Source organism: Macaca nemestrina, chromosome X (genome assembly GCF_043159975.1).
Source record: "Macaca nemestrina isolate mMacNem1 chromosome X, mMacNem.hap1, whole genome shotgun sequence".
Taxonomy (NCBI): Eukaryota; Metazoa; Chordata; class Mammalia; order Primates; family Cercopithecidae; genus Macaca; species Macaca nemestrina.
The window spans coordinates 90,526,073-90,553,142 of record NC_092145.1 but is presented as its reverse complement, the minus strand read 5'-3'; the positions used below and the strand labels follow the sequence as shown (position 1 = coordinate 90,553,142).

Sequence of the window (27,070 nt, the reverse complement as noted above, 5' to 3'; positions counted from 1 at the left end):
TTATTTTCTGGATAATTTTATTGTGGAGGATAATACAGGAGAGCAACTCCAGGTAAGTGGATGAGGCTGTAATGCCCTCCAGCTACCTGAGTCCCCAGGTGGTTTTTGGAGGCATCATAAGTTCCTGGGGAGACTGCAAGATTACAGTTGGTGTTTTAGATAGCTAATCAACATGGGAGGAATATCCAGCTGGTTGATGGCTTGTGGCTGGCCAGCCTGGCACAGGGCTCTGCGGATGACTAAACGGGCCTGTGATAGAAGTGACCGTGGAGTGGCTACAGCAAGAAGAAACAGGTCATGAGGAGCAATTATCAGCATAATTCTCCCACACAAGCCTACATCCACCCTCCCCTGGCTACTACAGCCCTAATGCTCTATCCTTTCCAAGAAATAAAACAGTCATTGGCAGAGCCAGAACCAGAAATTGGGCTAGTGCTCCCCACCCCCACCCAACCTTATCTTAGTGACCTTTCTCTAACATGGAATACATAACCTCTTCTCTACTGGGGCCACGGGAGAGGGAGGAAAATGGAGTTTTCTCCATTGCATCTCAGAGGATTGGCTTTTACAGTGATTTGGGGCCCTGAGATCTCCAAGCCTCGTGACCCAAGGCTGGCCTGTTCACCACTCACCTCGGGCCTGTAGCAGCAATGCAATGCCTTTATCATCTTGTGAGGTCAGGTCAAGGGATAGAGATGGAAGGTAGATATTAGCACCAAAATCTATTAACAGCTGGATGTACTCTGGCTCACAATTATGGTGTAGGCAGATTTCAAGGAGGGTGCGGGGTCGTGGGACACGAGCCAATAGGCCCTGGTCAGTGCAGTTGTAGTCAGGGTCTGCCCCGTGGAGCAAAAGCAGGCGGAAACAGTCAAGGTGCCCGTAGACTGCGGCCAAATAGAGGGGGCCAGAACATGAAGCTATGTTTGATGCCCAGACTGGTAGTTTAGCTTTGACGTTGGCCTCTGCACCATGGCCTAGGAGCTCCTGCAGGATAGCAACAGCACCATCACGGGCAGCTGTGAGCACGGGAGAGCAGTTGTTGTAGATGCTACCACCAGGGCAGGCACCAGCTTCCAAAAGCACACGTACACAGTCCAGATGGCCATGACTGACAGCAGTGAAAAGTGGCGTCTGCGCCTTGACATCCAAGCTGTCAACATCAGCGCCATGTGCTAAGAGGACCTGCAAACAGCTCAAGTGGCCATAAGAAGCAGCCAAGCGCAAGGGTGTCCCAGGAACGCCCCAGCCACTCCTGCTGTTGATGAAACGTTTGTAACGCTCCTGGCGCAAAAGCTGGTCCAAGGTATAGGAGTCGTTGTCATACACTGCTTGATTGAGAGCCTGCTTCTCCTCCGTGTCGGTGTCCTCCTCCTCCTTGTCGGGCTGCAGGAGGGAGAAGATCTTGGTGATGTCCATGAGGTTCATCTTGGCTAACTGGAGAACTATTCTCATTATGAGCACAAGGAAATGCCAGATCTGTGGGTGACATACAAGTGGGAGAGAATGAGGGTACCCATCAAAAGCCTGACCACACACCCTCCTTGAAATCTGCCTCCATTTCAACCCCTTGCCCCCTGCCCTTCACCATCAGGCTACTCATTCATGGGTCTCCTACTTCTCACTCCCAATCCCACTGTCTTATTTCAGGCCCCAAAGACACTGCCAAAACAGGTCAGGGCATTTTATAGTTTGATGCCTTTGCATATACTCTTCTGCCTACCCCTCAAACTCCTACTTCTAGGAAGCCTTCCCTAATCTCTTCTTCCTGCTCAGGGATTCTGAAGGATCACAACTAAACTTCAGCTATGAACTTTCAAACCACATTTCCGCTTATCTATATTCCCTTAGTGTATAAACTCCAGGGCAAGGACCCTGTATTCATCTTGTATTCCTCTACCCCTAGTAGGGCTATATCATGGCTGGAAATTTGGTAGATGCATTTTTCTCAGATCAGAATGTGTGGATTAGTAAGGTGGCTCTGGCCTGGCACTGGCTAGGCCAATAGAACCATACTTTGTGGTGTCAAGCTGTCATCCCTGAGCTTTCTGACATCAGTCTTTTGGGGCAAGCCCTTAACTCCATTTTCAGATAGTTTAACTCTTCACAGCCCCTCATATATGACTAAAGCTCCCTCACCCGAGTGTTCTGTAACCTTCCCTCAGATGAAGGCCCCACATTTCAGGAACAGAAATATTCAGGAAATTGGTATCGAATGATATTTACTGATTAAATGAAGAGGTGGCATTACAAAGAACATATTTCAAGTAAAATGAAGACAGATGGCAGGAAACAGTCGCGGTTCCCAGGGCAAATTTCCTCTCTGATTACAACTAGATTCTCCCCCAGGGCCAATTTAATCCAGGAGTCCCTTTGATTGCCAACGCTGCCTCCCCATTCCTCTGGTTTAACCCTTTTTCCATCCTCTCTGTCTGACCCAGCCTAGAGCCTTTGACTCAACCTTCAACTCTTCTCTTCCCACAATCCTCAGGCCCTACAAAACCACTCATGGCTCAATGTCTGACTCAACCTAACCTCTGACCTTACCAGTCCTATTCCTAGTGCTTCAGTGTCAAGGTCACCCACCTCAGTTTGTAATGTCATCAGGGTGAGCTGGCAGGTTTCTCAGAGCTTAAGTTTCCCTACTCTCCCATACCCTGCAGCCGAGGTCTCAGGGCCTCATACCTCCTTTTATTCACTGTCTACCCCCACCCCTCTTTGTTAGTCTGGGACCTCAGGTACCTACCTCATAGAAAGAAAATTATGAGGTGGGTGGGTAGGGTCACCCTAAACTTTAGGCCCCTCCCCACCCACCAGCATCAGCTCCATATATGGTCTTATTATTTATTTATTCTTGGGGTGCAATGGGAAGGACAGGAGTTTAGAAATCCAGCAGACCCAGATTTGCAGCTCAGCACTCTCAGTTCCTAGCTGAGTAATCTTGGGTAAGTCTCTTCCCTTCTTTGGGACTCAGTTTCCTCATCTATAAGACAGAAATGAAAGTCCCTTTCTCATGAAGTTGTTAGGAGTAAGAGGGCTACTACATACTCTGTACCTTCAGCCTCCTCACACTGGCTCCTCCCCCTCAACCATCTTAGGAGACCAAACAATAAACTTCTATGGTCCTTTGTCTCACTCTAGCTATCTTTCTCTTCATCTCTCCCTTCTTAACCAAACATATCCAAAGAGTTTTCTACTATGTACTTCACCACCTTCCATTCACTTATCCAATCTCTGTAGTCTGGCTTCACCCACCCTCAAACACACACCAAGAAAACTCTTCAAAAGGTCATCTTTGTGGTTAAATCCAGTGGATGTCTTGAAGATCTTTTCTTCCCTGACTTTTCTGGAATATCTATCCCTACAGACCACTCCTCCCTACAAACTCCTCCATCAGCTTCCTTGCCAGCATACTCTCCTGATTTTTCTCCTTTCTCATTCTCCCCTGAAATATTTACGTTCTCTTCTCCATCCTCTTCTCTCCAGTCACGCTCACCTTTATTCTGATTATTTTAAACCTCTCTGTCCAAGCCCCCAGCTCTCTCTTTAGCTCCAGGCATGTATCTACTGAGTTTCTTCAAGCACTTCAAAGTATCACATCACCACCACTACCACCATGATGAAACTTGATCCATATATCATTTCCTCACCATCTACCTGGTCAACCAAACCAAAAACCAAGACTCCTATCAATCCTCTTGTGTCTTTATCTCACTCTCATCAAATCCCATTAAGTCCTGTGGATTTTACCTACTAAAGACCTCTCCAGACCATCTGTCCTCTTCAGGGACCATTCTCATTAACCATGCTTTATCTAGGCCCCCACTGCCTTTTGCCTCAGCAGTTATAGTGGTCTCATAGGTAGTTTCTCTTTTCATTATTTTCTCAACATTGTTGATAAAGTGGTAATTTTAAAATACATATCTGATCTCTGCCAATCATCTGTTTTAAATACTTTAATGGCTCCCCTTTCTTTCCAGCTACAGCCCAGATACTTTAGCCCAGCTCAGAGGTCCTTCATGAACAAATCTTGGCCAATCTCTCCAGCCTCACTTCCTACTACTCCTTGACTTATACCTTGAGATCCAGTGACAAGAGACAAGAAATGATGGCTCTCCATATACACCATGTTTCTTTCTGCCACAAGCAACTCCTTCTGCCAAGTTAATTCCTCCAGAGAATTGTAACTCCTATATGGGTCTTTGTTTGCCCCCAGTGCAGATAAAGAGGCCATATGTGGTAGTGGCAAAACATGGGAGTTCTGCTTCTACCCCAGCTCTAGCATTTAGTAGCTGTGTGACTTAGGGCAGGTCACTTAATCTCTCTGTGCCAATTTCTTAATCTGTAAAGACAAAATAACAATAGTACCTGCCTTGGAAGGTTGTTAGGATTAAATGAGTTAGTACATAGTAAGTGCTTAGAATAGTGCCTGAAAGTAGTTCTCGGTAACTATTTTTACTATGAGGATGATTATTACTTATGTCTCCATTTTCTATGGCTATTGCTCCCTACTTAATGTTCTAGAACCTCAGAGCTGCAATGGACGTTGTAGATAACTTAATTTAATTTTTTCAATTTAGAGATGGGGAAACCAAGGTTCAGAGCAGAGCAGGGACTTTAGTAAGGTCACATGGTTGTTATTGCTAGTTGTCTCATGAACAAGAACTCAGAACACACTTATAATCCTGTACTTTTCAAAGCAATTTCATGTAACAAAATAGGTAATATTGTCCCCATTTTTTGGATGGAGGAAACTGAGTCCAGAGAGGGTAAGGGGTTTGCCATATGCCTTACATCAAGGCAAGAGCAGAGTCAGAAACAGAATCCAGGTTTCTCTACTCCTCCTCCTGTTCTTTCTGTTACAAGATGAAACACAAACACATAACCCCCTCCCTTGACTCCAGCAGAGTCACATTGCAGCTCCCAGGATCTTCAGCTTTTCAGTGTCATGATGAATTCCAGGGTCTTCAGTAATGGAAGGTTCTTTTACAAATAATTTCTTCTGAAAACTGGTAGGAATTCCCTCCTTAGTATTTTATTTTGGGGACTAGGGTCTGGGGAGATAATGTGGCAGGGAGTGGCAGAGGAAAATGCCGAAGCTCTTGCAAAGGTCATACCAAGAGCCCACAGCAGTGCTCATATAATGAGCCTCCAGAGGGAGACCAAGCCATGCTCTCCAGCTGGCTTTGGCACTGGAGTGAACTGTGCCTCCGTTAGATAAGGACAAGAAAATCCAGCTAGCCTGTTGTCTAACCTCACTTTGCTGTAGTTTATTAATCAAATAGTTATTATGTGCCTCCTATGTGCACGGAGCTCCTTCCTGATCCTAAAGATGTAGGAATTTTAAACCTTTTTTTGTGATACTGGTTCCTGTGACAAACTAGTGAAGTCTGTAAACGCCTTTCAGAATGGTTTTTACTACATAAAACACATAAAATTAAAGGAAACCAATTATAATAAAATGTGACTGTCAAAATATTATTAAATGCATGATATAGTAAGAGATGTTCTTTAGTAACACATTAAATTAAAAGGTCTAGTAACAATTTCTAAGTGGTAATAAATGACATTTCAAGATATCTGCCACAACTGTAATGTGATATGAAATATCTGTGGTTTCTTCTGGTAACCAAATTACAGGAACTGGTTATGCTACTGCCATTTGCTACCTGCATTCATCCTTGAAGGAAATAGTAAATTTTAGTTAGAGGTTAGGGGAAAAAAAGGTAATTGTCTACTCATCCAAGTTTCTGGACCTCTTGAATTCTATCTAAGGTCCTCTTGGTGTCTGTGAATACAGGTTAAGTACTCCTACAGGAAAGTGATTGGTTTCTGTGCACCCTAGAGCACTCCTTCAGGCATTAGTAGAACGTTTTTAAGCCTTACCTTCCTTCTCCCACCCTTAGGAGTTCTGCCCTTATGCCCTTAAACCCACTCCAAGGCACCCATACACACAGACTAGCCAACACCACCACACAGGGACACAAAGACAAATCTCCACACTTCCTGTAGTGTATAATCTCAATTGCTCTCAAGAAGCAGGTCTGTTTAGACTCGAGGTCCTAGGCAGACATATCCTCTTGGGACACACAAGGCAGGGAGCTGGCATTATATCCCTCCTCCCTCCTCCTGGTGGGTTACCCTAACGACCTCCCAAGCGCCTGCCCCAACTCCCACCAGGTCCCAGACCCAGCGGAAACAGCCTACAACGGGTAGTGGGTGATCACAGGTCTGCGGCCCGCAGTGGTCACTGTTCTCAAACCAGTCCTAGGCTCCAGGTACTCACCGGGCTTCAGCCTGAGGCCGTGCTGCCCGGGGTCGCTGCCCCCACCCGTCTGTGAAACATTGGGGCCTTGGTGTCCCCTCCTTAGGGAGCCTCTACGGCCCCAGCCTGGAGCAGCTGGGGCTCTCGGTTCCCACTGTTAACAATGCCGCTGAAAGACTAGGAGTCAGCCCCTAGTCTTGGTCCAAGGGGCTAATTTTAGGCTACCCTCCACCCCCTCTTCCCAGGCCGTGTTATCTTACCAGTGCCATTCTGGGAGCGATTTCAGTAAGAGGAGGGGCTCGCCTGCGGGGAAGTCCTGGAAGGACTGACTGACAGATAGACAGGTGCCTGGCGAGGCTAGGGTTCCTGCTCCCAGCCTGTCCTCCTATATCCCTCCCTGCCACTCAAATGGGAGACAGGGTGAGGCCCCCGAGCTGTGGGTGTTCCCACACCTCCACCAGGAAGCACTGAGAAGGCCCAGCCTCAGCCTAGCACACATTTTTTTTTTTCCTCTTCTGAACTGAGCCTCTCTGCATATCCTCCAACTCATTGCCCCTCCCCTTCCCCCACTGCTCAGAGTGAGGAGGAGGGTGGGAAGGAGAAGCCTCCATAACAGAATGTGTTCTCACTCAGCTTTTCTAAAGCTTAAGAAGGGCTTGGTCATTCATAAAGACCTTCCCAGTCCAGCAACCCACCAGGCTCAGCCTGAAGAAAATGCCCACAACCTCCCACTCTCCTCACCCTAAAGCATCACCATTAGTTTAATGTGTCCAGCACTGGGAACTTTGTCAAAAACTCAGCTCTCACTTTTTCTGCCCCCAAAACAGCCCTCTAGGGATCTGAACCCAGGTATTGTATCCTCCATGTCACCTTGTTTCAGGGAAAACAGCCTCAGCTCCTTCATCTTTCTTTCAATCTGGTATCTATTTAGTTCCCTCCCCAGTCTTGTCTACCTCACTCATGAAGTGGTCAAGCAATCTGCTTGCACATTGATAGTGCCAGGGAGCTCACAGAAGACCAGATCACTCCTCTGGAAAATGTTGGAATGTCCTAGTGTGATCAGTGACTCTGAAGATCAGAAACATCAAAAAGCATACCAGTTTCAGCTTAGCTTGAGCCAGTGGACTTTGTCGGAGGCCTCGTGCAAGCCCATTTGCAGTCAACAAATAAGCTATTATGATCCTCAAGATGATAGAGTAAGGTGTTATTCTTGAAAAAAAAGATTTGCAGGATTTTTTAATGTAAGTTTTTGTTGAGATAATTGTAATTCACATGTGGTTGTGGAATTAATACAGATTCCAAGTACACTTTACTGAGTTTCTCCCAATGCTAACATCTTGCAATACTATAGTACAATATCTCAAGTATGACATTGGCATTGATACAATCCACTTATCTTATTTAAATCTCCCCAGGTTTACTTTTACTTTTTCCTGTCTGTGTGTGTACATTTAATTCTATACAATTTTATTACATGTAGCTTGTGTATACCACCTTAGGCAATACACAGAATAGTTCTATCTCAATTAGGATATTTCACATTGCCTTTTATAGCCATATCTACTTCCTTCCTACTTCCTTTCCATTCTTCCCACCTTAGTCCCTAACCTCTGGAAACCTCTAACCTGTTCTTCATATCTATAATTTCAAACTTATATGAATGAAACCATACATTATATAAACATTTGGAATTAGCTTTTTCACTCAGTATGTCCTTGAAATTAATTCAAGTTGCTGTATGTATCAAGTTTGTTTATTTTTATTACTAAATATGATTTATAGTAGGTATGTAGCATAATTTGTTTAATTATTGACTGATTGAAGGACATGTGGGTCCCATTTACTATTTGTCTACTATGAATAAAACTGCTATGAACATCTGTGTACAGGTCCTTATCATTGTAGTTATATAGTAGGGTAGAGTGACTCCTTCGGCTTTACTATTTCATTTCAAGATTGTTTGAGCTATTTTAGTACCTGTATCTCTTTATATAAATTTTAGAATAAGCTTATCTATGCCTACAAAAAACCTCTTTGAGATTTTGATAGAAATTGTGTTAAATCTATATATCAGTTTGGGGAGAATTGAGTGCTTTGTTATACTGAGTCTTCCAGTGTATGCACATGGTGTGTTTTTACATTTATTTAGGTCTTCTTTGATTTCTTTTATCAGCATTTTGTACTTTTCAACATATGGATTGTATGTTTTGTTAAGAAAATACCTAAATATTTCAATTTCTGTGGTGCAAATGTACATGGCATTGGATTTTGATTTGGGTTTCCATGTATTTGGTTCTTCTGTTCCAAATGTTTGTTTCTTCTTGGAAATGCAGTTGGTTCACATGCACTCGTATGTTTATTGCAGCACTATTCACAATAGCAAAGACATGGAACCAACACAAATGCTCATCAGTGATAGACTGGATAAAGAAAATGTGGTACATATACACCATGGAATACTATGCAGCCATAAAAAAGAGTGAGATCATGTCCTTTGCAGGGACATGGATGAAGCTAGAAGCCAAATCCTCAGCAAACACAGGAACAGAAAACCAAACACTGTATGTTCTCACTCATAAGTGGGAGTTGAACAATGAGAACACAGGGACACAGGGAGGGGAACAACACACACTGGGGCCTGCTAGGAGGTGGGTGGCAAGGGGAGGGAGAGCATGAGGACAAATATCTAATGCATGTGGGGTTTCAAACCTAGATAATGAGTTGATAGGTGCAGCAAACCACCATGGCACATGTAATAAACCTGCATATTCTGCACGTGTATCCTGGAACTTAAAGTAAAATTAAATTAGATTTTAAAAAAAGAAATGTGATTTTGTGTGTGTGTGTTGATCTTGTATCCTAACTGAACTCCTTAGTTACAGGAAAGATTTTGTAATTGTTGATTGTTTACTTTTGTTTTTGTTTTTTGGTAAGTTTATTGGGATTTTCTACATAGCCAATCATGCCATCTGCAAATGAGGGCAATTTTATTTTTCCTTTTCCAATCTGTATGCCTTATTTGTTTTCTTTGCCTTAATACAATAGCCAGAACATCCAGGACTATGTTGATAAAGAGTTGTGAGAGAGGACATGTTTGCCTTTTCCCAGTCTTAGAGAATTAGTATTCAGTTGTTCACAATTAGGTATGATGTTAATTGTACTTGTTTCAAAGATGCCCTTTATCAAGCTTATGAAATTCTCTTCATAGTTTTCTGAGTTTATCAGGAATGAATGTTACATTTTGTTAAATGCTTTTTTTTCCTCCATCAGCTGATGTGATCATTTCATTTTTCTTTCTTTAATCTCTTGACTAGTGGATTATGTCTGTTAGTTTCAAATGTTGAACCAGACTTGCATTCTTGAAATTAGCCACATTTGGTAATGGCGTATAATTCTTTTTTATGCATTGTGGGATTCGGTTTGCTAATACTTTTGGTGAGGAATTTTGCATCTGACTTGATGAGAAATATTGGTTTATAGTTTTCTTTTTTTGTTCTGTCTTCGGTTTTAGTATCAGAGTAATAATGGCCTCACAAAATGAGTAGGGAAATGTTTTCTCTTTTTCTATTGCTGAAAGAAATTGTGTAAAATTGGTGTTAATTCTTCTTTAAATTTTTGGTAGACTTGTCCAGTGAAACTGCCTGGACCTAGAGATTTCTTTTTCTAAAACCTTTAAATAATAAACTGCATTTCTTTAATGGGTATAGAATTATTCATATAACCTATTTCACCTCTTTTAAAGTTTTGATAGTTTGTGGTTTTTGAAAAATTGGTCCATTTTTTAAAAGTTGTTGAATTTATGATGGTAAAGTTATTCCTAGTATTCTTATTTGTAATTAATTATTTTATTATGGCTATATATGTACACACACACATATATATTACCGATTTAACCATTTATAAGTGTACAATTCAGTGACACTAACTACATTCACGGTGCTGTGCAAACACCATCATTATCCGTTTCCAGAGTTTTTTTTTAAATCATCTCAAACAGAAACTTAAAATAAAAATTCCCCATTCCCCCCCTCCTTTCAGCATCTTACAACTTTCTGTCTCTATGAATTCACCTATTCTAGGTACTTCATGTGAGTGAAATAATACAATAATTTGGTTGTGTGTGTGAGTGTGTGTGTGTGTGTAGCTTATTTCACATAGAATAATGCTTGCAAGCTTCATCCATGATGCAGCATATATCAGAGCTTCATTCATTTTTAAGGCTGAATAGCGTTCCATTGTATGTATGTACCATATTTTGTTTATCCAATAATCCTTTGATGGACGCTCAGATTGTTTTTTCTTTGGGGCTATTATGAATACTACTATGAACATTCATGTGTAAGTTTTTGTATGAACTTGTCTTCATACATTTATCTTGTGTATATACCTAGGAGTAGAACTGCAGGGTTATATAGTAGCTTTATAATTTTTTTGAGGAAAAGAGACACACTGTTTTTCCATTACAGGTGCACCATTTTATATTCCCACCAGCAATGTATGAGTTCCAAATTTTTCATATCCTAGCCAATATTTGTCATTTTCCTTGTTTTTATTATAGCCATCTCAGTAGGTGTGAGGTGGTATCTTGTGGTTTTGGTTCTCATTTCTCTAATTACTAATGATGTTGGCCTCTTTTAATGTGCTCATTGGTCATTTATACATCGTCTTTGGAAATATGTCTATTCAAGTACTTTGCCATTTTTTTAAATTTTAGAACATACTCATGTTTATTAGCTGGTTTATACTTGAGAAAGCAAAGGTAGGTACACAAAGAGCTGTTTGACAAAGTCTCAGTTATCAAAAGATAGTATTTATCTGTCTGCCCTACTCAGAGGGCACTTACATCTACTCCTAGGTGACTGTCCTCTGGAATGCAACCATTCAGTTTATGACATTGCACTGCTGTTGTATTGCACACAGAATGCAGACCTGTGTGCATCTAAGTGTCAAAGAAGTGGTCCATTAAACACACTAAAAGCACTAGTTCTAAATGTCAAATTTAAATGTTAGTAACTACCAAACACTAATTATGTAATAGAATGGTCAGAAAAACAAGCTTTGAATACTGTGTAAACTATAGGCTCTTATAAAATATAGGCTCTCATGAGCTGCCTCCAACTTATTTCCTTCCTTGGCCAAAGCCTGTGCATTCACGCCAAATCAAGTACCTATAATGCAACACTTTTATTTAAAAATTGTGATAAAAACAGATAACATAAAATTTACCATTTCAACCATTTTAAAGTATACAGTTCAGTAGTGTTAAGTATATTTACATGTTGGTGCAACAGATCTCCAGAACTTTTTCCCACTTGCAAAATTGAAACTCTATATTCATTAAACAACTCTCTAACTCTCCTTTCCCCCAACCCCTGGAAAGCACTATTTTACTTTTTATTTCTATGAATTTGACTCCTGTAAATATGTAATATAAATGCAACCATGTGATATTTGTCTTTTCATGACTGACTTACTTCACTTAGCAGATGTCCTCAAGGTTCATCAAAGTTTTCATTAGTAGTATGTATTAGTCCGTTCTCACATTGCTCTAAAGAACTACGTGAGACTGGGTAATTTATAAAGAAAAAAGGTTTAATTGACTCACAGTTCCACAGACTGTACAGGAAGCATGGCTGGGGAGGCCTCAGGAAACTTACAATCATGCCAGAAGGCAAAGAGGAAGGAGTCACATCTTACATGTCCAGAGTAGCAGGAAGAAAACAAAAGGGTAGGTGGTACACACTTTTAAATGATAAGATCTCATGAGAACTCACTCACTATCATGGGAACAGAAAAAGGGAAATCCACCCCATGATCCAATCACTTCCCACTAGGCCCCTCCTCTAACACTGGTGTATTAGCCAGGGTTATCTAGAGGGACACAAGTAATTGAATATATATTCATAAATACATATATATATAGAACATATATATATAAATATATATGCTGTATGTGTGTGTGTGTGTGTGTGTGTGTGTGTATATATATATATATATATATATATATATATATATATATATATATATAGAGAGAGAGAGAGAGAGAGAGAGAGAGAGATTATTACTAAGTATTAACTCACACAATCACAAGATTCACACAATAGGCTGTCTGCAGGTTGAGGAGCAAGGAGAGTCAGTCTGAGTTCCAAAACTGAAGAACTTGGAGTCTGATGTTCGAGGGCAGAAAGGATCCAACATGGGAGGAAGATGTAGGCTGAGAAACCAGGCCAGTCTCACATGTTCACGTTTTTCTGCCTGTTTTATATTTGCTGGCAGCTGATTAGATTGTGCCCACCAGATTAAGGATGGGTCTGCCTTCCCCAGCCCACTGACTCAAATGTTAATCTCCTTTGGCAACACCCTCACACACACACCCAGGATCAATACTTTGCATCCTTCAATCCAATCAAGTTGACACTCAGTATTAACCATCACAAGTCCACCCCTTGTCAACGTGAACACATACACATCTCTTGAGATCATACATAATTTTCAAATAAAGACAATAATAAGGTCATAATTATGCCTAACATAATACAACTATTCTTCCTATGACCAGAAATGCGCCAATCCCCAACCGAAATATGATTGTGTAAAGTTAACAATACTTAAATGCTGATATGATGTCAATAAAGCTTATATCACATGATAGAGGAAAAGGAAATATAATGAAGATATTTTCTTAGTACAAATGTATACATGCACAAACATGTTTTTAGCAAAAGAAGGAAGAAATACTCATGACAGTTACAGTCTTTCTAGCTGCAGCTGGTCACGTGGTCATAGTTGGTATTGATGACTACCTTCTACTACCCATTCTACATTCCCTTTTCCTTCAGCAAGCACCTCAGCAGGTGGTGGTTTTTTTTCCTGGTGGGGTGACCCAAACCTTCATTCCTGAGGGGTCGGGACCATTTGTAGTCCTGCCTGGATTGGGCTGTTGTAGTTTCCCATTGACCTTAATCACAGGGTATGGCAATACTAAGAGACACCCTAATGGATCTCCTGTATTCAATGATTCTTCCTTACCTCCATTATGGAGTAGTGACTGATTTCATCTTGATAGTCTGAGTCAATCACCCAAGCCAACACTGCAACTCTCTTCTTAACCTGTTGACTTAGAGGTAGGAGGAGCCCAAAGTGTCCAGGTGGCAATCTTAACTTCCAGTTTAATGGAATCGTTTTCATGTGTTCTGGTGGCAGCCTTTCTCCCTCTGGTACTAAGTTCTTTAGGCCAGCAGAACATTATATCGCAGGAACATGAAGCAAAAATTTTCCTAGTGGAGCAAGAGAGGTAATGGTGAGTGGTGCCACTTCCACTTCCACCCCTTGATTCCTGGACCCATGAATCCTGGCTCTGGGAAAAACAGAACCATATACTGGATGCTGATTCAGAATGTACACAGCCTTTTTGAGAACTCTGCCCCACCTCTGCAAAGTATTGTCACTTAGTTAGCATTGTACTTGTGATTTCAAAAGACCATTCTACCATTCGATCAATCCAGCTGCTTCAGGATGATGGAGAACATGAAAAGACCAGTGCATTCCATAAGCATGAGCCCACTGCCACACTTCTGTAGCTGTAAAGTGAGTGCCTTGGTCAGGGGCAATGGCAATGCTATGTGGAATACCATGACATTGGATAAGGCATTCTGTGAGTCCTCGGATGGTAGTCTTGGGAGAAGCATTGAGTGCAGGATAGGAAAACCCATATCCAGAGTATGTGTCTATTCCAGTGAGGACAAACCTCTGCCCCTTCCATGATGGAAGAGGTCCAATATAATCAACGTGCCAACAGGTAGCTGGCTGATCACCTCGAGGAATGGTGCCATATCGAGGGATCAGTGTTGGTCTCTGCTGCTGGCAAACTGGGCACTCAGCGGTGGCCATAGCCAGGTCAGCCTTGATGAGCGAAAATCCATGTTGCTGACCCCATGTGTAACCTCAATGCCTGCCACCATGGCCACTTTGTTCATGGGCCCATTGGGCAATAACAGGGGTGGCTAGGGAAAGAGGCTGAGTGATGTCTACAGAACAGGTCATCCTATCCACTTGATTATTAAAATCCTCCTCTAGTGAAGTCACCCATTGGTGACCACTCATGTAGAATTCAAATATCTTCACAGTTTTTGACCACTCTGAGAGGTCCATCCACATACCTCTTCCCTAAATTTCTTTGTCACCAATTTTCTAATTATGCTTTTTCCAATTCCCTGACCATCCAGCCAAACCATTGGCTACAGCCTATGAGTCAGTATATAATCACACATCTGGCTATTTCTCCTTCCATACAAAGTGCACAATGAGGTGCACCGCTCGAAGTTCTGCCCACTGGGAAGATTTACCTTCACTATTGTCCTTCAGTGATTTCCTAGAAAAGGGCTGTAGTGCTGCAGCTGTCCAGTTTTGGGTGTTGCCTGCATATCGTGCAGAACCATCTGGGAACCAGGCCCTAGTCTTCTCTTCATCTGTCAACTGATCATAGGGAACTCCCCATGAGGCCATCAGTGCAGGCTGAGGGTGGAAGGCAGGGTGGCAAGAGTAGAAACCATGGGCATTTGAGCCACTTCCTCATGTAACTTAGATGTGCCTTCGGGACCTGCTCGACCCCAATCATGTATATACCACTTCCATTTGACGATGAAATGCTTCTGTGCATGACTCACTTTATGGCTAGATGGGTCAGAAAGCACCCAGTTCACGAGAGGCAGTTCAGGTCACATGGAGACTTGATGACCCATAGTCAAACGTTCAGTTGTGGAAACTGAAAGCCCAGTAAAAAACCCAGTAAAAAGCTCCACCAAAGCCCAGTAAAAAGCCAAGAGCTGTCTCTCAATAGGAGAGTGGTTATTTGCAGAAGATGGCAGGGTCTTGCTCCAAAATCCTAGAGGCGTCTGCTGTAATTCATCTATGGGTGCCGCCAAAGACTCCAAACAGCATCCCTACCTGCCACTGACACCTCAAGCATCACTGGATCTGCTGGGTCATATGGCCCAAGTGGCAGAACAGGTTACACAGCACCCTGGACTTATTGCAGAGCCTTCTCCTGTTCTGGACCCTACTCAAGCTGGCAGCCTTTCAGGTCACTCAATAAATGGGCCAGAGTAACACACTCAAATATGGAATGTGTTGCCTCTAAAATTCAAATAGGCCCATGAGGTGTTATGCCTCTTGCTTGACTGTAGGAGGGGCCAAATGCAGAAACTTATTCTTCACCTTAGAAGGAATATGTCATCAGGCCCCACACCACTGGATCCCTAGAAATTTTACTGAGGTAGAAGGTCCCTGAGTTTTAGTTGGATTTATTTCCCATCCTCCAGCACATAAATGTCTCACCAATAAGTCCAATGTGTTTGCTACTTCTTACTCACTGGATCTAATCAGCATAATGTCATCAATGTAATGGATAAGTGTGATATCTTGTGGAAGCAAAAAGCGATCAAGGTCTCTCCGAGTAAGATCATGACACAAAGCCGGAGAGTTGATATACCCCTGAGGTAAGACAGTGAAGGTATACTGCTGGCCTTGCCAGCTGAAGGTAAATTGCTTCAGATAGGACTTATGGACAGGAATGGAGAAAAAGGCATTTGCCAAATCAGTGGCTGCATACCAGGTACCAGGAGATGTGTTAATTTGCTCAAGCAATGAAATCGCATCTGGTACAGCAGCTGCAATTGGAGTCACCACTTAGTTAAGCTTACAGTAATCCACCGTCATTCTCCAAGGTCCGTCTGTCTTCTGCACAGCCAAATGGGAGAGTTGAATAGGCAAGTGTTGGGAATCACCACCCCTGTATCTTTCAAGTCTTTGATAGTGGCACTAATCTCCACAATCCCTCCAGGGATGAGATATTGTTTTTGATTTACTATTTTTCTAGGTAGAACCAGCTCTAATGGCTTCCATTTGGCCTTTCCCACTATAATAGTCCTCACCGTACCAGTCAGGAAGCCAGTGTTGGAGTTCTGCCAGCTGCTAATTATGTCTATGCCAATTATGCATTCTAGCACTGGGGAAATGACCACAGGATGAGTCCAAGGACCCACTAGACCCACTGCAAGTCAGACTTGAGCTAAAACTCCATTAATTACTTCATCTCCGTAAGTCCATACTTTAACTGGAGGACCACAGTGATGCTTTGGGTCCCCTGGAATCCACATCAGCTCAGAGCCAGTGTCCAGTAGTCCCTGAAATGTCTGATAATTTCCCTTTCCCCAGTGCACAATTCCTGTGGTAAAAGGCCCAAGATCTCCTTGGGAGAAGAATGGGAGAAAGCCTAACAACATAAATTTTGGTAATGTAGTGCAGTCCTTCCTAAAGGGTCCCAACCTCCCCTTCATTCAAGGCATTCTGGGTCTGTAAACTGGCTGAAGTCTGGAAATTGATTGAGGGGCCATGATTCTCTGTTTTTATAATTCATATTAGTCTTTTATCCATTCGACCTAGAAATTTTCTACTTGTATAAATTATGTAAGAATTCAGTAGGCTTCCTATCAATTTCACTTCTAGGAATACGGTAATTAATTAGCCTATGCCAGAGCTCTACACGAGTTAAACTATTCTGATTGCTGCTTTGCCTCTGCTGTCCATTATGGTAGCTACACCCACCTTACCCTTAACAATTGAGTGCCACTACTTGGCCCCTGCCACCTTGAGATCCAATTATTCCCACTGTATTTACATTTTGTACTTGAGTAACTGTGGTTCCCACTGTTAGATCTGACATACAGAGAACAGCAATTACAGGGCTCCTCAAAGATGCAGGTGCTGCCCTCACAAATCTATTTCTCAAGGCATTGGTCAAGGGTATATTTTCTGGATCCTCCAAGCTGGGATGAGTAAGTCTGAAATGACTAATCCACTCCACTGTCCCAATCTCCCTAAGCCTTTAGATCCCTTCCTCTACATTAAACCAAGGGAGATCAGGCATTTCAAGTTCGCTCACAGTGGGCCATCTTCTAATCCATATTTCAGCTAACCAAGCAAATAAACTATTATAACCTTTTTTAACTCCCCAAGCTGCAAAATTAAATGCAGAGTCCTTACTTAGTGGGTGTGAATAAATAAATTCAGTCTGATCAAACTCTGCTCCTTCTGCCATCATCCCACACCCTTAATATCCATTCCCATGCCTGTTCTCCAGATTTCCATTTATATAAATTAGACAACTCTCTTTCTTTTCAAATGTAGCGCACCTCCTCATGGGTCACACTCTCAACCTCATCTGTAGGGGCCAAGTGGGACTTGAGTCTAGTTATTGGTCTATTAGCAAACAGGGGTGTTGGGGGTGGCTCCTGAGGAGAATGAACATTACCTTGCCTGGTAACTGCCTCAGGGGAGGCCATCACTGTTGCCTCAGGCAGCACAGCGTTTATATCCTCAGACAAAGGTGGAATGGCTCATGGCAGTATAGGTTAGGGAGGGGGTGTTGCCACTACTGAGGAGGGGGAAGCTGTTTCTTCTGGCAAAAATGTTCATCAGAGTTTACAAACTCAGTGTCCCAAGCTTCATCAGGGTCTTCCCATATGTCCCCAATCCAAGTTGCAGGGTCCTATTGTTTTCCAAATCAATGCCCTCACGTTAACAGTAGACACCTGGCAAGGCTGTGCATGCACCTTTCGTTCCAGGTCAGCTACTCAACTGATAAGAGCTTGTGTGTATTTTTCCACAATTTCTGCTCTTTCTCTACAGAAGATAAGACTCCCACTCAGGGCAATCCTAGCAGATTTAAGGCTCTGTATCTGCTTCTGAAGCCGGGAGATAGAATCCCTGAGTTCATTATTTTCTTTCATCACTTTTGCTACTGAACTTAGGGACAACCAACCAGCTTCATTATGTTCCTTGGTTCTCCACATATGGTCAAAGGTATTTTGTATAGAGTCACTAAACTCCTTGCCTCTCAGAAGCAATGATTCAGGAGTGTCAAATGCATTTATTTTGCAAAACTATCTAAACAGTTCAAGGCAAGAACTATCAGTGTTTTCCATAATATTAGAAGTAGAGTACTTAGTATTTTTGGTTTTAATCATATGAAGCAGCCAACTCCAGAACCTCCCCACTTCTGGTACCAAAATCTGTATTAGGGTTCTCCAGAGGGACAGAAGTAATGGAATATATGTGTATATATATGTGTGTATATATATATACACACACACATACATACACACACACAGAGACATATATATACACATATATATGTGTATATATGTGTATATGTACATATATGTGTGCATATATATAGCAGATTTTATTAAGTATTAAGTCACACAATCACAAGATCTCACAATAGGCCATTTGCAGGTTGAGCAAGGAGAACCAGTCTGAGTTCCAAAACTGAAGAACATGAAGTCCTATGTTCAAGGGCAGAAAGCATCCAGCATGGGAGGAAGACGTAGGCTGGGAGGCTAGGTCAGTGTCGCATTTTCACATTTTTCTGCCTACTTTAGATTTATTGTCAGTTGATTCAATTATGCCCACCAGATTAAGGGTGGTGGGTCTGCCTTCCCCAGTCCACTGATAGAAATGTTAATCTCCTTTGTCAACACCCTCACACACACACCCAGGATCAATACTTTGAGTCCTTCAACCCAATCAAGTTGACACTCAATATTAACCATCACAACTGGGGATTACAATTCAACATAAGATTTGGGTGGTGACAAAAATCCAAACCATATCATAGTATGTTACAGAATTTTCTTCCATTTTAAAGCTGAATAATATTCTATTGTATGTATATGTCACATTTTGTTCATTCATCCATCACTGGATGCTTGGGTTGCTCCCACCTTTTGGCTTTCATTAATAATGCTACTATGAACATTGGTCTACAAGCATCTAGTTGAGTTCCTGCTTTCATTCAATTCTCTTCGGTATATACCCACAGAAGTGGGATTGCTGGATCGTGTGGAAGCCCTATTTTAAAGTTTTTAGAAACTGCCATGTTGTTTTCTATATCGGTTGCACCATTTTAAAATCCCATCAATAATGCACAAGGGTTCAGATTTCTCTACATCTTTGCCAACATTTGTTATATTCTGATTTTTATTTTATAGTAGCCCTTCTAATGGGTGCAAGATAATATCTCATCATGGTTTTGATGTGTATTTCCCTAATGATTAATGATATTGAGCATTTTTTTCATGTGCTTTTTTGCCATTTGTATATTACCTTTGGAGAAATGTCTATTCAAGTTCTTTGCACATTTTAAATTTATTTATTTGGTTTGTTTCATTGTTGTTTTGTTGTAGGAGTTCTTTATTATTCTGGGTATTAACCCTTTATCAGATATATAATTTGTAAATGTTTTCTGCCATTCCATAAGTTGCCTTTTCACTCTGTTATTAATTTTCGATGAACACAATTTTTAAGTTTGATGTATTACCATTTGTCTATTTTTGCTTCTGTTGCCTGTGCATTTCATGTCATAGCCATGAAATCACTTCCAAATCCCATGTCATGAAGTTTTGGCCTATGTTTTCTTCTGGGATTTTTATATTTTGGGGTCTTACATTTAGGTCTTTAATTCATTTTGAGTTAATTTTTGTATATAAGATAAGGGTTCTTTTGTATGTGAATATCCAGTTTTTTCAGAACCATTTTTTGAAAATACTCTCCTTTTCCCCATTGAGTGGCCTTAGCATTTGTGGAAGATAATTTAACCATATACATGAGGATTTATTTCTGGATTTCTATTTTCTTCCATTGGTCTGCATGTCTGTTTTTATGCTAGTACTACATTGTTTTAATGCTAGTACTACATTGTTTTAATTACTATAGCTCTGCCTCGGACTTCCAGTACTGTTTTGAATAGAAATGGTGAGAATGAATATCTTTGTCTTATTCCTGACCTTACATGAAATGCTTTCAATCTTTAATCATTGAGTATGATGTTAGCTGTGTACTTTTCCCATTTCTAAATTAGGTTTTTGTCTATTTGTTGTCGAGTTTAGGAGTTCATATATCTGAGACACTAAACCCTTATTAGATAAAAGTCATCAAATATTTCCCACCATTTTGTGGGTTGTCTTTTCACTTTATTTGGTTCTCTTTCTGTGCTGCCATCCCAAGTTTCAATATTTGAGAATGTTTTTATCATTTCCTTGCTGGAATTACAGCGTTCTCTTAAGTGTGGTTTTTTATTGCTAAGGTCTTTCTTTGTGAATGAAAAGAGCATGAGACACGTCTAGTCAGCCATCTTGATAATGTCTCTTTCACTTTCTTAATAATGAGCTTTGATACATAAAATTATTTAATTTTAATGAAGTTCAATTTATCTATTAACTGCTTTGTGGTTTGTGCTTCTTGTGTCCTCTACAAATGCGTTGCTAAACCCAAGGACATGAAGATTTACACCTTTATTTTTTTAACAATAGTTTTACAGTTTTATCTATTATACCTGGGTCATTGATCCATTTGAGTTAATTTTTGTTTATGTTGTGGGGTAAACATCCAACTTTGTTACTTTGCATATGCAAATTCAGTTTTTCTAGTATCATTTGTTGAAGAAACTTTTTTTTTTTTTTTTTTTTTCACTCATTGAATATACCTGGAAGCTTTGTCCAAAAAAAAAAAAAAAAAAAAAAGAAAGAAAGAAAGAAATAGCCATAGATGTGTTGGTTTGTTCGGACTCTCAGTTCTACGTCACTGGTCCATATGTCTATCACTATGTGAAAATCACACTTTTAAAAAATTTATACAAATGTATAGGGTACATGTGAAATTTTGTTACATATATATACTGTGTGGTGATCAGTTCAGGGTGTTTAGGGTTTCCATCACGTGAGTATAATATAGTTTTGTTAACTGTACTCACCCTACTCTGCTATCAAATATTGGATATATTCCTTCAATCCAACTGTATGTTTGTACTCATTAACCCACTTCTCTTCATCCTCCTCAATTCTCCCATTCACCCTTTCCAGTTGATATAGTTTGGATATTTGTCCTTTCCAATCTCACGTTGAAATTTGATCTCCAATGTTGGAGGGAGTTCCTAATGGGAGGTGTTTGAGTTATGGGGATGGAACCTTCATGAATGGCTTGGTTCCATCCCCATGGTAATGAATGAGTTGTTACTCTATCAGTTCATGGTAGAGTTGGTTGTTTAAAAGAGTATGACACTGCTCCTCACCCTCTTTCCTCCTCATCCCTGATCATGTGTTGCCTGCTCCACTTCACTTTGCACCACGATTGGAAACTCCCTGAAACTTTCACTAGAAGCAGATGTTGGTGCTATGCTTTTTGTACAGCTTGCAGAACCAGGAACCCAATAAACCTATTTTTTAAAATAAATTACCTAGCTTCATGTATGGTAATGCAAATGGACTAAGGCATCAGTCTCTGTTATCTATCTTTTCCCTCTCTACTTCCATGTAATCAAACTTTTTAGCTCCCACATATGAGTGAGAACATGTGATATTTGTATTTTTGTACCTGGCTAATTTCTTTTAAGATAATGACTGCTAGTTCCATCCATCTTGCTGCAAATGACTTCATTCTCTCATATAGCTAAGTTGTATTCCATTGTGTATACATACCACATTTTCTTTATCCATTCATTCATTGATAGACATATTGATGGAGTGCATGTATTACTTGATATATTTCTTTCCCTTTGGATAGATACTTAGTAGTGGGATTGAATGATAATTTTACTTTTTTTTTTTGAGATCTCTCTCTACTTCTTTCCATAGTGTCTGTACTAATTTACATTCCCACCAACAGTGTATAAGAGTTCTGTTTTCTCTGCATATGATTTTTTCATATTTTTAATAATAGCCATTCTGACTGGGGTAAAATAATATCTTATTATGGTTTTGATTTGCATTTCTCTAATGATTAGTGATGTTGAGAATTTTTTAAAATTATACTTTAAGTTCTAGGGTACATGTGCACAACATGCATGTTTGTTACATATGTATACATGTGCCATGTTGGTGTGCTGAACCCATCAACTCGTCATTTACATTAGGTATATCTCCCAATGCTATCCCTCCCTCCACCCCCACTCCACAACAGGCCCTGGTGTGTGATGTTCCTCTTCCTGTGTCCAAGTGTTCTCATTGTTCAATTCCCACCTATGAGTGAGAACGTTTGGTGTTTGGTTTTCTGTTCTTGTGACAGTTTGCTGAGAATGATGGTTTCCAGTTGCATCCGTGTCCCTACAAAGGACACAAACTCATCCTTTTTTATGGCTGCATAGTATTCCATGGTGTGTATGTGCCACATTTTCTTAATCCAGTCTGTCACTGATGGACATTTGGGTTGATTCCAAGTCTTTGCTATGGTGAATAGTGCCTCAATGAACATACATGTGCATGTGTCTTTATAGCAGCATGATTTATAATTCTTTGGGTATATACCCAGTAATGGGATGGCTGGGTCATACGGTGTTTCTAGTTCTAGATCCTTGAGGAATCGCCACACTGTCTTCCACAATGGTTGAACTAATTTACAGTCCCACCAACAGTGTAAAAGTGTTCCTATTTCTCCACATCCTCTCCAGCACCTACTGTTTCTTGATTTTTTAATGATCGCCATTCTAACTGGTGTGAGATGGTATCTCATTGTGGTTTTGATTTGCATTTCTCTGATGACCAGTGATGATAAGTATTTTTTCATGTGTCTGTTGGCTGCATAAATGTCTTCTTTTGAGAAGCATCTGTTCATATCCTTTGCCCACTTTTTGATGGGGTTATTTGTTTGTTTTCTTGTAAATTTGTTTGAGTTCTTTGTAGATTTTGGATATTAGCCCTTTGTCAGATGGGTAGATTACAAAAATTTTCTCCCATTCTGTAGGTTATCTGTCCACTCTGATGGTAGTTCCTTTTGCTGTGCAGAAGCTCTTTACTTTAGTTTAATTAGATCCCATTTGTCAATTTTGGCTTTTGTTGCCATTGTTTTGGTGTTTTAGACATGAAGTCCTTGCCCATGCCTATGTCCTGAATGGTATTGCCTAGGTTTTCTTCTAGGCAATATTTCTGGGTTCTCTATTCTTTTCCATTGGTCAATGTGTCTGTTTTTAAATCAGTACTATGCTGTTTTGGTTACCATAGCTGTGTAATATATTTTCAAATTTGGTAATGTGATACCTCCTGCTTTGTTATTTTTGCACATGATTGCTTTGGCTATTTGGGCCCTTTTTTGCTTCTATAAGAATGTTGGGATTGATTTTTTTCCATTTCTGTGAAAGATGTCATTGATATTTTGATAGGGACTGTATTGAATCTGTAGATTGCTTTGGGTAGTATAATTACCTTAACAATATTAACTCTTATTCCTGAGCATCACTAGTTTGTGTCCTCTTCCGTTTTGCTTCATTGGTATTTTGTAGTTTCCTTGAAGAGGTCCTTCACCTCCTTGGTTACATTTATCATTTATTCCTAGGTTTTTTTTTTTTTTTTTTTTTTTTTTTTTTTTTTGTAGCTAGTGTAAATAGGATTTTCTTCTTGATTTATTTTTTTCAGCTAATTCATAATAGGTATATAGAAACACTGCTGATTTTTGTATGTTGATTTTGTATTCTAGGACTTTACTGAGTTTATCAGTTCTAAGAATTCTTTAGTGGACTCTTCAAGGTTTTCTAAATATAAAGTCATGTCATCTGAAAAGAAATTTTTGACTTCCTCTTTTCCAATTCAAATGTCTTTTATTTCTTTCTCTTGCCTCACTGCTCTGCCTAGAATTTCCAGTGCTATGTTAAATGAGAGTGGTAGAAGTTGGTATCCTTGTATTGTTTTAGTTTTTACGGGAAATATTTTTAGCTTTTCCCCATCTGGTATGATGTTAGCTGTGGATTTTTCATATATGCCTTCATTATGTTAGGGTATGCTCCTGCTATGCCTACATTGTTGAGAGTTTTTATCATGTAGGAATGATGAATTTTATCAAATGTTTTTTTCTGTACCTGATGAGATAATCATATGGCTTTTGTTCTTAATTGTGTTGATGTGTTTTATCATGTTTACTGATTTGTGTATGTTGAACCATCCTTTCATCCCTGGATTAAATCCCAATTAATAATGATGTATTATCTTTTTCTTGTCCTGTTGGATTCAATTTGCTCTTTTGTTGAGAATTTTTTCAGCTATGTTCATCAGGAATATTGGCCTATAGTTTTCGTTTTCTGTTGTATCTTTATCTGGTTTTGGTATCAAGGTAATGCTGGCCCTGTAGAATGAGTTAGGGAGAATATCCTCTTCAACAACTTTTGCAATACTTTGAAGAAAACTGGTGCTAGTTTTTCTTTATGTGTTTGGCAGAAATAGGCAGTGAAGCCACCCAGTACTGGGTTTTCTTTGCTGAGGGACTTTTAGTTACTGAATAAATCTGGTTACTCATTATTGGTCTGTTCAGGTTTTCTATTTCATCATGATTCAGTCTTGGTAGGTTGTATGTGTCTAGGACTTGATCCATTTCTTTTAGGTTATCCATTTTTTGGCATATAATTATTCATAATAGTCTCTTATAATCTTGTTTTATATGTGATACCAGTTTTAATGTCTTCTCTTTCATTTATGATTATTTTAACTTTTATTTTAGGTTCAGGGGTACATGGGCAGGTTTGTGATTAGCAATGTCGAGCACTTTTTCATATGCTTATTGGCTGTGTGTATATCTTTTTTTTTTTTAAGTGTCTGTCCATGTCCTTTGCTACTTTTTAATATTTTTTTAACTTGTAAATTCGTTTAAGTTTCTTGTAGATTCTGGATATTAGACCTTAGTTCGATGCATAGTTTGTAAATATTTTCTCCCATTCCACAGGTTGTCAATTTACTATGTTGATAGTTTCTTTAGCTGGGGAGAAGCTCTTTAGTTTAGTTAGATCCCATTTGTCAATTTTTGTTTTTGTTGCTATTGCTTTTGGCATGCTCATCATGAATTCTTTACAAGACCTTATGTCCAGAATGTTATTTCTTAGGTTGTCTTCCAAGATTTTTATAGTCTTAGGTATTATATGTAAGTATTTAATCCATTTTGAGTTGATTTTTGTATATGGTGTATGGAAGGCATCCCATTGCAGTCTTCTGAATATGGCCAGCCAGTTATCCTAGCACTTTTTGTTGAACAGGAACTCCTTTTCCCATTACCTGTTTTTCTCAACTTTGTTGAAGACTATATGGTTGTAGGACTGCAGCATTATTTTGGGGTTCTCTATTCTGTTCCAATTTTCTATGTCTGATTTGTTTTTTGTAATATGCTATTTTGTGTTTTGGTTAGTGTAGCTTTGTATTATAGTTTGAAATTGGGTAACGTGATACCTCCAGATTTGGTTTTGTTTGTTGTTTTTTTATTTGTTTTTGCTTAGGATTGCGTTAGGTATTTGGGTTCTCTTTTGGTATAAACTTCAAAATAGTTTTTCTAATTCTGTGAAGAATTTCGTTGTTAGTTTGACAGGAATAGCGTTGAATCTGCAAATTGCTTTGGGAAGTATGGACATTTAAAAAATATTGACTCATCCTGTCTGTGAACATGGATGGAATGTTTTTCCATTTGTTTGTCTCATCTCTGATTTCTTTGAGCAGTGTTTTATAATTCTCATTGTATAGTTCTTTCACCTCCCTGGTTAGCTGTATTCCAAGATATTTTATTTTTTTTTTTTTTGTGGCTATTGTGAATGAGATTGCATTCTTGATTTGGCTCTCAGCATGGTTGTTGTTGTATAGGAATGCTACTAATTTTTCTATGTTAATTTTGTATCCTGAAACTGCTGAAATTGTGTCAGATCAAGTTGTTCGTCAGCTTAAGCAGCTTTCGGGAAGAGACTGTGGAATATCATTATATCTAATATTATATTCTAGGTACAGCATTATATTATCTGCAAACAGAGATTGTTTGATTTCCTCTCTATTTGGATGCCTTTTATTCCTTTCTCTTGCCTGACTTATCTGGCTCGTACTTCCAGTACTATGTTGAATAGGAGTGGTGATAGTGGACATCCTTGTCTTGTTCCAGTTCTCAAGTGGAATTATTCCAAGTTCTGCCCATTCAGTATGATTTGGGCTACTGCTATGTCATAGATAGCTTTTATTGGTTTGAGGTATGTTCCTTCAATGTCTACTTCCCTGGGGTTTTTAACATGAAATGATACTGCATTTTATCAAAAGTGTTTTCTTCATTGAGATAATTATGTGGTTTTAAAAATAGATGTTTATGTAATTAATCACATTTATTCATTTGTATATCTTGAATCAACCTTGCATCTCAGGGATAGAGCTTACTTGATTGTGGTAGATTACCTTTTTGATGTGCTGCTTGATTCAGTTTGGTAGCATTTTGTTGAGGATTTTTGCACATATGTTCATCAAGGACGTTGACCTAAAGTTTTTTTGTTGTTGTTGTTGTGTCTTTGCCAGGTTTTGCAGTCAGAATAATGCTGGCTTCAAAGAATGAGTTAGGGAGGAATCACTCTTCCTCAACTTTTTGGAATAGTTTCAGTAAGAATGCTGGTACCAGCTCTCCTTTATACACTTGGTAGAATACAGCTGTGAATCTGCCTGGTCCTGGGTGGCAGGCTTTTTATTGCTGAGTCAGTTTTATAATTCATTATTGGCCTGTTCAGGGATTCAATGTCTTCATGGTTCAATCTTGAGAAGCTGTATTTTTTCAGACATTTATCTATTTTGTCTAGGTTTTCTAGTTTGTTTACATAGAGGTGTTTGTGGCAGTCTTTGAGGATTTTGTATTTCTCTGGGGTTGGTGGTAATGTGCCCTTTGTCATTTCTGATTATGTTTATTTGGATCTTTTCCCTTTTGCTTATTAGTCTAGTTATCAGTCCATCAATCTTATTTATTCCTTTAATGAAT

At 39.8% G+C, this 27,070-nt stretch overlaps 1 protein-coding gene across 5 annotated transcripts; it reads right to left on the bottom strand.

Moving 5' to 3' along the window:
• On the bottom strand, positions 1-21,236 carry LOC105476710 (ankyrin repeat and SOCS box containing 12). Of its 5 annotated transcripts, none has more exons than XM_011732894.2 (3): positions 6,287-6,443; positions 633-1,479; positions 1-275 (listed from the first exon to the last, which is right to left on the bottom strand). In XM_011732894.2, the coding sequence occupies exons 2-3, from the start codon at positions 1,453-1,455 to the stop codon at positions 142-144; spliced, it is 957 nt and encodes a 318-aa protein (XP_011731196.1). In that variant the 5' UTR covers positions 1,456-1,479; positions 6,287-6,443; the 3' UTR covers positions 1-141. The 5 variants fall into 5 exon arrangements, with proteins under 5 accessions (XP_011731196.1, XP_011731197.1, XP_070944891.1 ...); XM_011732895.2 differs by lacking the exon at positions 6,287-6,443 and adding an exon at positions 21,078-21,236 and having other exon boundaries at positions 4-275; XM_071088790.1 differs by lacking the exon at positions 6,287-6,443 and adding an exon at positions 13,295-13,517 and having other exon boundaries at positions 4-275.
• Between the last annotated feature and the right edge of the window lie 5,834 nt (positions 21,237-27,070).

What these genes read in the sequence shown, in the direction of transcription:
- LOC105476710 (XM_071088790.1), bottom strand. Translation starts at nt 13,453, where the DNA reads ATGAAAACGATTCCATTAAACTGGAAGTTAAGATTGCCACCTGGACAC. An exon ending in GTCACTACTCCATAATGGAG is followed by an intron (nt 1,480 to 13,294) that starts GTAAGGAAGAAT and finishes TGTCACCCACAG; the next exon opens with ATCTGGCATTTCCTTGTGCT. An exon ending in ATTGCTGCTACAGGCCCGAG is followed by an intron (nt 276 to 632) that starts GTGAGTGGTGAA and finishes TTCTTGCTGTAG; the next exon opens with CCACTCCACGGTCACTTCTA.